Raw genomic sequence first — 13,926 nt, forward strand, 5'->3', positions numbered from 1 at the left:
TTCTAAGCTATCTTATTAAGTAAAAAACATTTTTAATTTCATGAATAAAAGAAATAAAAGGATTATCACTTTCTTAGCATTAGTTAAAAAAAAAAAACTTAAAGCACTTGACTGAGTTGACCAACCTTTGAAAGGCTACCAATTGTTAATTTAAATTTAAGAGGTTTATGTTCTACCTATTCGTAAAATCTAACTTATTTATATGTTAAAATTTTTGTAAAATTTATTTATTTATATATAAATACTCCAATAAAATTCAAGACATTGTGAAAATTTTTATTTATTTACACAGAAGCCTGCTCATCCAAGTAATCGAAAATCGAAAGAGAATACTAAAATCAACCCTTTATTTGACAATTACTGAAGTTGAGACTTATATTTGGAATTATGACTAAAAATGAGTTATACGTGAAAATTTAATTCGTTTAAAGTGCCCGCTAGCTTCCCGTCCTGCCACTGTGTCGCACGAGGGGAGGGAGTCCTCTGCTGCTGCCGGCAAATGGCGTCGTCGCTTCTTCTTCTTCATCTCCATCCTCCTCACTTTTCTTCTCCGATCGCCACTCGAAGGGATTCCGGCTTTCCGACGCCTCTGATTCCTTCGCCTTTCCGGGTTTCTCTCCGAACAACCAGGCGAAGCGGGAGAGGAAGATGCAGCACCAGCACGAGGCAGGTACTCCTCCTCTCTTCCCCTCTACAATGTTTTGGTACACAGTGATCGTTTCAGTAGGATTCTTCGAAACTTTGCCACTTTCCCGTCTGATTTGTTTGGATTTTGAAGAAAAATTCTTCCCTTTTTGCTTCGTTGCTGATGTTTCTCTAATGGAGCGCTCATCTCCTCAGACGACCTCTTGTCCAGCTGACTGCTTATATTCGCAACGTAGCTCTTTCCCTCTAATGGGCAGTATCGTTTGTGTTTTGATCCAGTAGCGAAGTGAGCTTGTCTGAGGAGTTTCAAAGAGATGAACAGTCTGACGAGCTCAGGATCATGTTATCCGGAGGAGGAACAGGAGGCCACATCTATCCGGCGATAGCAGTCGCCGACGAGATCAAGACTCTGCATCCCACTGCTCGCTTCCGTTTTGTTGGCAGGCAGTACGGGGTGGAATGGGCGGCCGTTCAGGCCGCTGGGTTCGAGATCGTGGCCATCCAGGCTTATGCTCTAAAGCGTCCGTTCTTGTCCGTGGCGAATCTTTTGCTCCCTTTCCGGCTCCTGAAGTCTATGGCGGAGAGTTGGAGGATTCTAGATGAGTTCCGGCCGGAGGTCGTCATTGGCACCGGCGGATACGTGTCCTTCCCAGTGTGCTTTGTAGCTGCTCTGCGAGGGATAAAGATGGTGATCCAGGAGCAGAACTCACAGGCGGGGCTGGCAAACTGGGTTCTCTCGGCGTTCGCAACGAAGATCTTCCTGGCGTTCTCATTGTGCGTCCAGTACTTTCCAGCTGACAAGTGCATGGTCACCGGCAATCCCGTGAGACCGTCTTTGCGGGCATTCGTCTCAAAGGCGGTAGCGAGGACGCATTTCTTCCCTAGCGCGGGGAAATCCGCCAAGACGCCGCAGGTGGTGCTAATTCTCGGAGGATCGGCAAAGGCCAACAATGTCAACGTTGCGGTTCTTAATATGTACTCTCAGATGCTGATGGAGCATAAAGATCGCTACATTATCTGGCAAACGGGGCACGATGGCTTCGATGAAATGGAGAGCCTGGTTAAGGGTCATCGTCGCCTCTCGCTGGTCCCGTAAGTCTCTTGTTCTGTTTTTAGCTTCTTAGTTCTCTTGGTCGTGGGTATATTTGACTACTCTCGTTCTTGTCGATCTAGAACTACCGGTCCTTCGGATTAGTAAGCATAATTTAGTTTTACTATTTCATAGGTCAACACGTAGGTAGGAGAGAAGAGAAGCCATATGGTTCGTGATGTAGGGTCTGCGTAAGTGGCGTTGCAAAATCGTGAACGTATTGGGTATGACATTAAGAAAAATCTGAGATATTTCCATGTTCAAATTTTTCAGATTATGAGCATAGCGGTCAAAGGATGACTGTGAATTGGGGGAACTAGGAAACTTTTGTGTTTCTCACAAATCACAAAGTGAATCACATATTTAGTTACGTCTATCGATCAAAGCCTTGTTGACCTCTTAAACCATGACGCTGCCCTCATATCCATAGAAAAGGGTTATGCTAGTGCATCTACGCTGGTTCTTTAGACACTATTGCTGCTTTCTTATGGCTTTGTTGGCAAACCTAGTTTGTTTCAGTGTGCTGGTCTTTAACAGCAATAAATATTTCACCTTTGCTATGAGTCGTGTTATTTCAGCAGAAGATCATCTAGCTCAGCTTTGCAAATCACGAATAGTAAAAAATAAACTCTTGCTCAAGATCAAAAGAGAAAATCTGGAGAAAATGAATTGTCATGGTAAAAAAGTGAAGAAACATGCACGCTGTATGTGCATGAGCAATTTTTGTACCAATGCTAGTAGATTCTCAGCCATGCACCTCTCTTTGTAGTGGAGGTAGTAGAGATTTTTGCAAGTCCAAATCAATCTTCACCCTAGAAATGCTAACGCTCTGGCTTACTCACCAACAAGAAATACAAAAAATGCACAGACAGTCTTAAAGTGGCCCATTTTGGTGCATTTTTTGTTGACAGGTAGCTCAGGAGGTCAACATCAGATGACCAGCTTTGTGGGAAACTATGTCCCCAGTTACATTTTAGTTTGAAAGTTAGACAACCAACTGATAAGTTAGCCTTTTATTCGCTTTTTAAAGCAAAATCTTAATAGTAATTACAAACGCTATTTTTTGGCTGCTTAATAATTAGAATTTCAAAACCATGACTTGAAGATCAAGGGAAAGCCAAACTTTATCATGCCACTACCAGTTTAACAAAAATCAAACGTGATTTAACTGGTGATATATCAAATATAGTGGCTGTTTTTCTTTTCCTCAGATAATTTTAATTTTCATTTTTCATTGACTTCATTCATGGTATTCTATTTCTGAACTTTGAACTTGTCATTAATTGCTACATAGTTCATAACTGATTGTATAAATTTTCTTCCCTAAACCATCCTAGTGTCTTTAATTTGCAGTTTTTTGGAGAGGATGGATTTGGCATATGCTGCTGCAGACCTTGTTATTTCCAGGGCAGGTGCAATGACATGCACAGAGATCTTGACGACTGGGAAACCTTCTATTCTTGTAGGTTTCACCTTTTTTTTCCCCTAAATTTTCTTATTAATTATCCCAATCTCTTATTTCAAAAAATATTCCATCAACTTCTAAATTCTCTAGATAGTATCTTCATTTCTCCAAATGCCATGAGTAGTTCAAGACGTAACTTTTAAAGTAGTTGAAAGGGCTTTTTCCATGTTATGCCTTTTTACTGATGTACAATATTCAATCTATGTGTCTCTGTTACTATTGCGTCTCTGTTTGTTGGATAGAATGCACCTTGTTGTTCGCATGTCTGTCAAAGACTCAAAGATGGTGAGAGGAAACTAAAATCATCAGATATTGAACTTTGCAAAATATTTCTTTTTGTCATTCATGATGAGTATAGCTTGCTCATGGTGTTGCCTGGAGTCCTTCTTCTTGGTGGGATCAGGAAAGGAAAAAAATTACTCATGAATGGTAATACCACTCTGCATGTTGCATCAAGCCAAATGTGGTTTGGAAGCTTGGAGTGCTGAAAGTGAAGCTGTGCATGTCAAACCTTTGAAATTGAATGGAGTATCAGAACTCGAACCAAATATGCTTGAAAAAAAATACTGAGTACATATATTCTTGGATTAGCCCAGCCAGAACTTGAAAATGAAGTAAAACAAAAATAGGGAAAAAAAATGCTTGTCTTGAAATTTTATAAATGTACAACTTATGAAGTTTCTTTTTTCCATGTTTACTCCTCAACAGTCATAAATTGTATGAATCTACTCATTTCACATCAGATGCGGTCGTTTCCTAAATATTTACTATGGAAATAACATATGTACAGATTTCATTATCCATTGCAAGCATAGGTTAGCTATTTAGTCATGGGTAACTCTAAGAGGTTTCACCTGTAGCTGTTGATGCATACTCAGAATAACTGTTAGTTTACATATTTTAATAATGTTAGTGGACCTGTATTGCAACTTGGAGACGAAACTGCATTACATTTTTTGACACATTCAGAATAAATGAATAACCTCCAGCAAGCTTCACATTTCACCATATGAAGCTGGAGCAAAATAGATTTCTTTATTTTCAATTCCAGGAGCCATGAAATTGGCTGGATTATACTAGATGTATTAGAAATAGGTTCCAATTCTATCATTACTCGTTCAAATGCCCGAACTTTTGCCATGCAGATACCATTACCAGATGTTGCAGAAGATCACCAAACAAGAAACGCATCTATTATGACAGAGATAGCTGGTTCAATGGTGCTGGACGAGGAGATGCTTGACTCGTCTACACTTAGAGCTGCAATTGAGGAAATATTAGGTGTGGCATGCTCTTTGAAAATTTTCCAGCATTGATTTGTCATTATGATGAAGAATGCATCAAATTACTTGCACATCCTATACAAGACTGGTGATAGTGAACAGTTAGCCTTTGTAAATTTATTTTCAATGGAAATGTTGCAGCATTTTGAAATTGTATGTTTGCTATATACTGAGCCAGCTCATTTTTTGGTCAAATCATAGTGACCCAGATGTTCTTGCATTTTTATTTTCATGTCTTCTCGAATTAACCAAAACATGGTTTTGATCCTTTGCTATTTTCATTTTTGCCTTTTCTCATAAACTGTTTCACAGCATAAGCTTGCAACCGCTATACTTTTTAAAAGCTTAAAACAATCTCAACAGTTGATTTAGTGTTGCTAGAACTTTCTGCAGAATCAAACATGTTTCCCATCTTATTTCTTGCATCTATTATCTATTCACAGGTGATGAGAGCCTCATGACAGAGATGTCTGAGAAATGCTTGAGGTCAGCAATGCCTGAAGCTTCAAGACAAATAGCCGAGCAGATTCTTTCTCTTGTTGATGTCTCTCACAAACAGTAGAAACAAAGTATGTAACTGTTTGTCACATCTTTCCCGAAACTACCATTTTTTGGATCTATGTCTGATTATAGTAGAGAATTAGAATGACATTTAGATTTACTTGGGCTTATGGACTTACTATTGCTTGTAGATGGAAATCTTTGCCTATTTTTGGTGATCATTCTTAATCTAGAACTTCTTAGGGGTAAACTTGTCAGGAACAATTGAGATTAAGGTCAGCTAGTGTAGGAGTTCTTTGCTTTCTCGCATTCATGGTTTTCCTGTCAAACTTTGTCCAACAAGGTGCTTAGTGCTCACTTATGTCTATATTGAAGCATTGGTATGTTCGCTCCAAAAGTTATTATGGTTTTACTCTACACACGTTGTCAATGGTACGGTCGGAAAAAGCAAAAAAAGTTTGAACCAGCTTTCAAACAGTATGGCTTGTGGGCACAAAACTGTGGCACTTTTCTTAGCCTCAATCAGGCAATCATGCTTTATCTCTCTGTTTCTTGCACTGCACTTGCTTTCAATGGGTCTCTCTCTCTGTCTCAATACATTTAAAATGCCTTGTTAGATAATAAAAGCCAACTATGGATGATATGAATTTTCCTGAACTATGGATGGTAAGAAAGAAGCCAGGTTCATTTTTTTAAGGAATTCTAGAAAAGGTTGCTGGTGGACGTTTCCAGACACATATGTTGCTGATGTCCAAACCTGTGATTCTTTGCTGATCTGGAACTTTTGTTTCTATCTATCCTGCACTTTAATATAGGAAGTACAAAAGAATTTCATGAACAGAACCATATAGTTCAATTCCTGGAAAATAAAAATGCTGACATTAGATGGACAGTTAGTAGGTTTTATTTGCTTTCTAAAATCTTGTACATGAAAAACATACTCATGCTACTGTTAGAAACATGTAAACTTGTGGATAATATTCTCTCTCTCTCTCTCTCTCATATATATATATATATATACACACTCTCTCTCTCTCTCTCTCTCTCTCCCTCTCTCTCTCTCTCCCTCTCCAAATTTTATTCACAAAGCAGGTACTTACAGAGAAATCAAAGAATAGGGACTGGAACATCAATAGGCTAACACAAGCTGCTCCAGCAGGCCACCGGGGAAGAGATTATAAAGAGAAATGGTCCCACTCTAGTTTGACCAACTTTGCATGGGAACTAACACCATACTTCTTGTCTCCTCTCCTGAACTTCTAAGACTGAATATGCAAGTCTACGGAACTGAGCAAGGGACTCTATATCTTCTGAGAATACCTGCTAGGAGACAATTAGGTTTCCTCATCTTGATTATCCAGTCTCTGGAGGAGCAATTGGTGGCAACTTCCTCCCTCTCTAGAATCTATTTTCTACAACGATAGACGCACACCAAGAAGCTCTAGGGATCACGTCTGAAGACCAGAAGCTTTCCTCCATCCTTTCACTGGGGATTTGGTTCTCATCAACTTCAAATGCTCGCATGATCTACTTTAATGGAAGGGAAAGCTGACCACCAGATTCTATCTACTTTCTCACATCTAGTCAACTCACGAGGAGCAAGTGGCGGAAGATCTCATCTGATCCAATCCCCCACACTCCTAGCAACCATCCCCTCTCTAATGACCATCTTATAACCTTCCCCACTTTATCGAAATCCTCTGGACTAATTAAGTTTATCAGCACATCTTATCCCCATAGCTCTGCGCCACAACTTGATTTCCTTATTTCACATAAAACCAAGTTGAGGTAAATGTGACAACCTTTTTGAATGATTTAATTCCATATCCTTGCACATGTACGCTTTGAGATTACCTAATAAAAAGGGAGACCAAAGTAGTTACTCAGCACCCTACCTTCTTGCCACTGAAAGATGGAGAAAATATGCATCTTTCTCTGCTCCATGTAACCTGAGTGCCAGAAAAGCTTGGGATTCTTTGAATTCACTGCCATCATAGCTTTCTCTTCAAACTCTCTCTGAACTGCTTAACTACATGAGCACTACTTTTTCGCCTTCACAGAAAAGCAAAATATCATCTACAAAGAAAAGAGAGTGAAGACAGCTAAACCTCTAGGAGCTCTTGAAAGCTGGAGTCTTCCACCATCCATCCGTTCCTCCCTGCACATGCCTTGCTGATGCTTCCATTGTCAGAATAAATACATAACGGGAGAGGGGAGCCTTTTTGTCAGATTCCTCTACTCGTCTCAATATAAACTTCCATTCACTAGTACTACCATCTAAACCAACACACAGCAGAATCCTCTTCACTGAACCTTGAGAGAAACTCAGAACCTCCAAAAAATTCCTTAGAAACTTCCAATTTAGCTGCTCATATGCCTTGGATAAATCTAATTTCATGCTCATGGAAGACCCCTTCGATGCCTGCAAGAAATGAAATATTTCTTGAGAAAGGATTACAATATATACAATGAATGACCCTTCCTTGGACGAAAGCTCCTTGAATTACCCCAACCACCAGCTTAGGCATCATGGGTTTAATCCTACTAGCAATCACCTTTGAGGTGAATAGTCAAGGAACTACATGGAGAAATAGGTCAATAAACCGAAAAAATTTGAACTCCTTGTTTGTTTGGAACAAGAACAGAAGCATTCAGTTGATCGTTTTGACGAGTTTTCTAGAGAAGAAAAAATTGTGGATGGTTACATCACTACAAAGAACTGCCCAAAACTTCTTAAATCCTGCATTAGCGGAACCAAAAGTTGTAGTTCCACTCCCTCTCCAAAAAACGAGGTAAAAAATTTAGCATGTTCTCACTACTCTTTTCTGTATTCTTTCATTCTTTGATTAATAAGCGAGGGATGCCAGCTCCCAGCAGATTTGCTCGGGAATTAGCATGTTCTAGGTCTGCATCTTTCCGATCCATGCCGTAGGTTCTAGTAAATGACATAATGCCTCATCTAGCCCATATAGCTGCTCAAAGGATTTCCAAGCCTTACTAATACTTTCTCAATCAATTAATAACGAGCCCATCTGATCAAGGAGCTCCAATTGTCACTTGCCTTTTACGCAAACTTGGTAGAATTAAAAAAAAAAACGAAGTGGAAACTAACATTATCTTCTCAACGAGCTGTTTATTAAATGAAATCACTTTTTTTAATACAAAATGATAAAAGTACCCCTCATAAAGAACCACTCTTCCCTTAGATGGAAAAAAGACATTTTTCTTCCTAAAAGGGATTTTTTTTTTTTCATTTTATATCAACAACTAATATTTTGTTTTGTTAGGTAGTTCTTTAAGAATTTCTCTTAAAGTTGAGCGTCTATTTGTTAGCCTTCAAAAGTTGTATGGTAGTTTGTTATTGCCGACATGTTACGCAATTTGTTCAAATTTGTATTTTTATCTCTATCTTAATCCTCCAATGGCGTTCTTCTTCATGAATTTGTCTGGTTCTTGCTGAAACACTTTCTCTAGATTCCTTGAATTCAAAGATATACGAAAAACCTGCTACGCTTCTTTGCAAAGGATTTCTTCAAGCTTCTTCTCTTCATTGTCCACTCTCACCAGAAACTTCCCATTACCTATGATACAAGATCTAAGGTTTGTAAGCCTTTTCCACAACTTCTTTAAGAGCCCAAAGAATGAAAGGGTAAGCCATTGAGGGTCTTCATAATCCACCAACGATGCGACCGATCAAAGCAAACTGGAATGACATGCATGTTCATCTTCTTGTTTCACCATTCTGCCGAATGGAGCTCTTTCTTTCTCTTCTCTATTTACAAATGTCGAAGGAGTCATATTTACTACTCTCTAGTCTTTGTTAATTAAAGGGCTAGAGGACCCCCTTCCATTGGAAAAAAAAGATATTTAGGACGTGTTTGGTTTATGGTGGATCTGAGATCCCGGATAATATGAGATCTCCATCTCAGGTTTATAGCTTTAAGGTCAGACACCTCCATTCAATCTTAAATCTAAGATTTTTACATGTAACTTGGATTTAAGATCATTGGTTTAAACAAACTAAAGATCCTACAATACACACCTTTGAATGCAAATTCATAGTTAATCAAACACTACTCACTGTCTATATGATAACGAAGAGGCACCAAGAAGCTATGAATTGCATGTAAGTCTGACAAATTTCTTAATCTTACAAGAAGCAATGGTTATACTGAACAAAGACAGAGGAAGGTAAGGATCAGGAATTATTACACGGAGAAAATCAGCTTCTCTACTTCCAAGTAGTAATCACTATAAATACGATCCGCGTTTCCCATACGAGCAGAAATAAAGGCAGAGGTCATGTTCTTGTCTGTTTATATCATGTCAGACAGGCGTACAGTACGAGAGACAATCGGCCTCGCAAAATTAAACGTTTGGCATGGCTACATTGCTATCATATTGTGTGCATGTGTTGCAGCCCAGCAGTGAGCTAGGCAATTAGGCAGCTATTTGTATGCGTGAGATTGGGTCGAACTGTCTGGTAGTCAGCTTTAATTGTGCTGTAAACATCAGTTACTATCAAGAAAATATATGGTATCAGCCTTAGTTCTATATTAATATCATATTAAAAACGAACATAAAAAAACGTGTTCCTTTTGTGTTTTTTAGTTTCTTTTATTTTTTGGCCTTATATATATGTGTGTGTGTGTGTGTTTAGTACCAGATTTTTTTTTTTATATTTTCTCACATGTTCTTTTAGGATATTTCCTTTCTTAACTTTTTTTAGAACATTTGAACATTTTCTCCACATTTTTCTGAGAAAAAAACCTGACCTGAAAAAAAAGCCTTACCTTTTAATACCTTAAAAGGATATTTGATATTTGTGACAATGAATATATATATATATATATATATATATATATATATATATATATATATATATATATATATATATATGAGCATACAAGTTTTTGAAGATTTTAGAAATCTTTGATGCGAAACTTTTGTTACAAATCTTATCACAGGGATGAAATTGTTATGATTTGGATACGAACCTCGCCCATTTGAGTGACCCAAACGTCATGTTAAAATATTGGTTAGCATCATAACTAGTTTCATAAACCTTAGTCATGATTTTGTTTCTGGGATTTTTTGTCACTTTCAGCAGCTAGGAATGATTGTCAGAAATCTAAACAAAAATGGGCTCTAGGCCCGGATCGAGGCCGGAACCTTGCAGTTTAGAGTTCAGATTGAAGAAGGGTGGTAAATCTTGTAGCTTCATCATCTTCTATTATTTTCTGTCATTCACTTTTCCGTTGATGTAAGTGGGACAAAGGAATGAAACTTGGTTATATACAATCAGTATACCAAAGTACATATTTACAAAAGGTTGCATGTTTCTTGATCTTACATCGGTTTTTGAAGATGCCCTCTCTATATTGATCTCGGATTCTTCGATAATTTCAGCTGCTGTGGCCCCACTGAGATCCAATTATTGCTTCTCTTCCATTCTCCTCCTAAATGCTCTCCAATCATAAGAAAATCAGTTCTTTTGTGGGAAAAAACATGATTGATGAGCTATGTCTTATCATGGTTGTTGCGGTGTGTTATGAACAAGCGCGCCAGAATTTTTTGTTATGAGGGGGCCGAATTATAGTTTTAAAATTTGAACAAGAGTTAGAAATATGATTTCCAAATTTGTATATAGGACAAATAACATTTTATAAAATTTACATGTAAACTTTTGGGCACTCAACTTATTATATAGTCGGGCCTGATGTTTTATTTAGGGCTGCACACGAGCCGAGCTGAGCCTGTGCTTGGCCAGCTCGAGCTCGAAAAATACTCGAGCTCAGCTCGAGCCGAGCTCCTTATAACAAGCTCGAGCTCAACTCGTTTAGTTCAATTACTTCAGAGCTTTCGGCTGTCCCCAATTCGCTTAACAAGAAGTAAGAGTTGGGAAGGGGAGAAAGAGGGGAGCCGGCCGCTCAGCTCCTTCAACCTCTGGATACTTCAGAGCTCTTCGGCTGTCCCCACTTCGCTCAACAAGAAGTAGGAGTTGGGAAGAGGAGAAAGAGGGGAGCTGGCCGCTCAGCTCCTTCTCAACCTCTGGACTCCATTTGTTGCTGCGAAGGAGGTCCGCCACAAGCTCGACTGGAGAAGTATCAACGCTGAGGGAGCGATGAGAGAAGCTTCCGTTTCTGCGTTGAAGCAGAGAAGAGGAAGGAAGGAGGCCAAGCGACGTATTCCTCATCCGGCGTCGCCGGAGGACTCACTGGACTCACGCCAAGGTGTTCTCTAAGAAGATTTGTCTCCAAACAATTTCTAGAGGGCATCAAACATCCCCAAAGTATACTTTTATTAAGATAACAAGGGAAACGAAAAACTCTCGTTTGTGAAGACGAGAAGTTGAGAAGGGAAAGAGCCGACGGAAGAGAGAGATTAGTTTGAAAGACGGAAGATATATATATATATATATATATATATATATATATATATATATATATATATATATATATATATATATATATATATATATATGTTTGCCCTCGGTAAACAGTTTTTACCTTAAACCGGTGAACCGGTTTGATGAACTGGTTTATACAATTCAGTTAAATAACAAGTCGAGTTGAGTTTAAACGAGTCGAGTTCTTGCAACTCGAACTCGACTCGTTTATAGTTTTCGAGCTCGAGCCCAAGTTTTGCATCTTTGTTGGGTCTCTATGTCGCTGCCACCTTGGCGGAACACTGTTCTACTAACAGCCTTAAGCCAGACGTATCCTCGTTGGGTCTCTATATCACTGCCGCCTTGGCGGAACATGCTGCACACTTGCTTCCTGCCTGCCCATTCGAGCTATGCCCCTTGGCTTGCATGTAGAGCTCACCCCTTTTTGGTTCATGAGCATAGCCCTTCGCAGGTCGAACTGGTGACATGCTGCACACTTGCCTCCTGCCTGCCCATTTGAGCTATGCTCCTTGGGCGGGCATGCTGTTGATACTGTCCTAGTTGGTTCCGCCACTGACTTAATCCAAACTATAACTATCCATGATTCCTGAATCTGCTAAGCCTAGTCACCCTCACTTTCTAGTTGCTATATCCAGATCATGTGAGCCTAAATGTTCAATTCGTGTTCACCTTTCTGAGATAAAGTTCTTTCTGTATCTCTATGTTAACAGTAGCCCTCACCTTTGATGCTTTTTTAATGTCTGCTCTGTGGGGCCACTCCCATAACTTTTGCTTGAGTGAAGACTAGAAGTTGCCCACAATCACCAGTCCTGCTGGGGTCTTGTTAACGTGTAACACCCCAGAAGTTTAATCCCGTATCGAAGATTGTGAGGGATCTTCAATGGTTTATAAAGGGAGACTTTAATGAGATGATTGTCCTGGTTCCTAACTTTTTTAGGATTGAAACCGAAACTGCTAGGGGACGGGTTGGGATCCGTCGAACCAGGGGCTCGAGCTCAGGAGTGGGTCGGGTTGTTATAGTAGTATCAGAGCAGGTTCAACACTCGGACCTGGGTACCACACGCGCAGACATGTGCCTTAAGGGGAGGTGAATTGGAATACCCCAGAAGTTTAGTCTCGTATCGAAAGCTTTAATGAGATGATTGTCCTGGTTTCTAGCCTTTTTAGGATTGAAACCGAAACTGTTAGGGGGCGGGTTGGGATCCGTCGAACCAGGGGCCCGAGCCCAGAAGTGGGTCGAGTTGTTATATAATGAAACTTCAGACGTTTTCCAATCTCTCTCTGGTTTATAAGCTAAATGTATGGTTTGAGATTGGATTTGGACTGATCAAACCAGATCTTTCTAGGGCAGCTGTTACAGATTATCATAAAAAAATAATTCAGATCCGTCACAAGTTTTGCATCTGAATCCAAATCCCAGCATGAAACTTACTGAAATACGAAACCCAGATACACAAAAAATCAGATGGTTAGTCGTGGAATCTGATTCAGTTTTGCCGCATTCTTGTTTAAGCTTGAAGCCGACTTGGAGATTTGGACGACAGGTTCAGTACTTGGTGATTTGTCAAACATGTTTTCAAACATCTTGTTCTTAGCATTATCTCTTCCAAATTCATCGAGTATTGCACTTCAAGACAAAGACTAGGTTGAGAATATCGACATGTGAGAATTTGATGTACATAATGTATCTACATGCCACAGTACTAAACAAAGCGAGTATATTTTTTGGCTTTGAACAATTATCCTATTGAACACTCTCATTTTTTGTTCAAATGTTTGATAAATCTACTCCTATTTTGGAGCAAATGCATTGACCATTCACACCTTGTTCCTAACGCCAAACGGCCCTAAAACTTGCAACCTTGAAAACACGATAACAAAGTACATCTCACTTTCCTCATTAAGTTTCTCTTGATTTGTCAATAAAAACCTAACAAAGCATGTTTTCTTTTACAGATGCGATTAGCAGGATGCTGACTAGTTTATCTCCAGAAGCACGACCTGGCTACTAAACTCTTGACCTCTTTCAATTCAAATGTTTTAAATCCAAATTAACTCCTAATTGGGTAGTTCAAAGCTCTTATTGGCTTTACAATTCACATATAGCTGCTAGAAACAGTTTCCTTAGACCATGTTTGATTCTGGGAACGCCTCATTACGGAACAGAGCACCTCATTTCCTTCCACACTTTCCATGGTAAACCATGAAACAAGTCATTGCTTAATAACCAAAAGAATATCTATGAAGGTGCAAGCTGCGTTCATGAAGGCCCCACAAGGACTTGCTCTCACTTGTTCTGTCCCACCTGTTCCGGAACGTGTCCCTGGTAGCTTCCAACCCTGCGACACACTTCTCCTGTAAAAGAAGTCCTTTCAAGGGTTTTTTATCATTCAGCTGGTCCCCTCCAATATACCATTGACAAGACGTGGTGCATGTATAAGACAAAGTGCTTTATACTGTGAAGCAAAAAGCCAATGCGTTGCCATATTTACAGCAGAAAACAAGGAAGTGAAAGCGATGTAAAATTTGGAAG

General features: G+C 39.4%; 2 protein-coding genes across 6 annotated transcripts; one reads left to right on the forward strand and one right to left on the reverse strand.

The window, feature by feature from the left end:
* Nucleotides 1-464: 464 nt before the first annotated feature.
* On the forward strand, nt 465-10,272 carry LOC116247144 (uncharacterized). Of its 5 annotated transcripts, XM_031619133.2 has the most exons (6): nt 465-666; nt 925-1,737; nt 3,089-3,197; nt 4,346-4,481; nt 4,927-5,052; nt 10,092-10,272. In XM_031619133.2, exons 1-5 carry the CDS (start codon nt 500-502, stop codon nt 5,043-5,045), a joined length of 1,344 nt encoding a protein of 447 aa, XP_031474993.1. In that variant the 5' UTR covers nt 465-499; the 3' UTR covers nt 5,046-5,052; nt 10,092-10,272. The 5 variants fall into 5 exon arrangements, with proteins under 5 accessions (XP_031474993.1, XP_031474992.1, XP_031474994.1 ...); XM_031619132.2 differs by lacking the exon at nt 10,092-10,272 and having other exon boundaries at nt 4,927-5,293; XM_031619134.2 differs by lacking the exon at nt 10,092-10,272 and having other exon boundaries at nt 928-1,737; nt 4,927-5,293.
* LOC116246660 (uncharacterized) lies at nt 7,095-11,180 on the reverse strand. The gene is made up of 2 exons (XM_031618463.1): nt 10,929-11,180; nt 7,095-7,406 (listed from the first exon to the last, which is right to left on the reverse strand). The coding sequence occupies exons 1-2, from the start codon at nt 11,178-11,180 to the stop codon at nt 7,095-7,097; spliced, it is 564 nt and encodes a 187-aa protein (XP_031474323.1).
* Nucleotides 11,181-13,926: the final 2,746 nt, after the last annotated feature.

Source organism: Nymphaea colorata, chromosome 2 (genome assembly GCF_008831285.2).
Source record: "Nymphaea colorata isolate Beijing-Zhang1983 chromosome 2, ASM883128v2, whole genome shotgun sequence".
NCBI lineage: Eukaryota > Viridiplantae > Streptophyta > Magnoliopsida > Nymphaeales > Nymphaeaceae > Nymphaea > Nymphaea colorata.

Coding starts and splice junctions, on each gene's coding strand:
- LOC116247144 (XM_031619133.2), top strand. CDS start 500: ATGGCGTCGTCGCTTCTTCTTCTTCATCTCCATCCTCCTCACTTTTCT. Junction 1,738..3,088: donor CGTCGCCTCTCGCTGGTCCC/GTAAGTCTCTTG, acceptor TTTAATTTGCAG/TTTTTTGGAGAGGATGGATT. Junction 4,482..4,926: donor TGCAATTGAGGAAATATTAG/GTGTGGCATGCT, acceptor ATCTATTCACAG/GTGATGAGAGCCTCATGACA.
- LOC116246660 (XM_031618463.1), bottom strand. CDS start 11,180: ATGAGGAATACGTCGCTTGGCCTCCTTCCTTCCTCTTCTCTGCTTCAA. Junction 7,407..10,928: donor GAGCTCTGAAGTATCCAGAG/GTTGAAGGAGCT, acceptor CATTTCTTGCAG/GCATCGAAGGGGTCTTCCAT.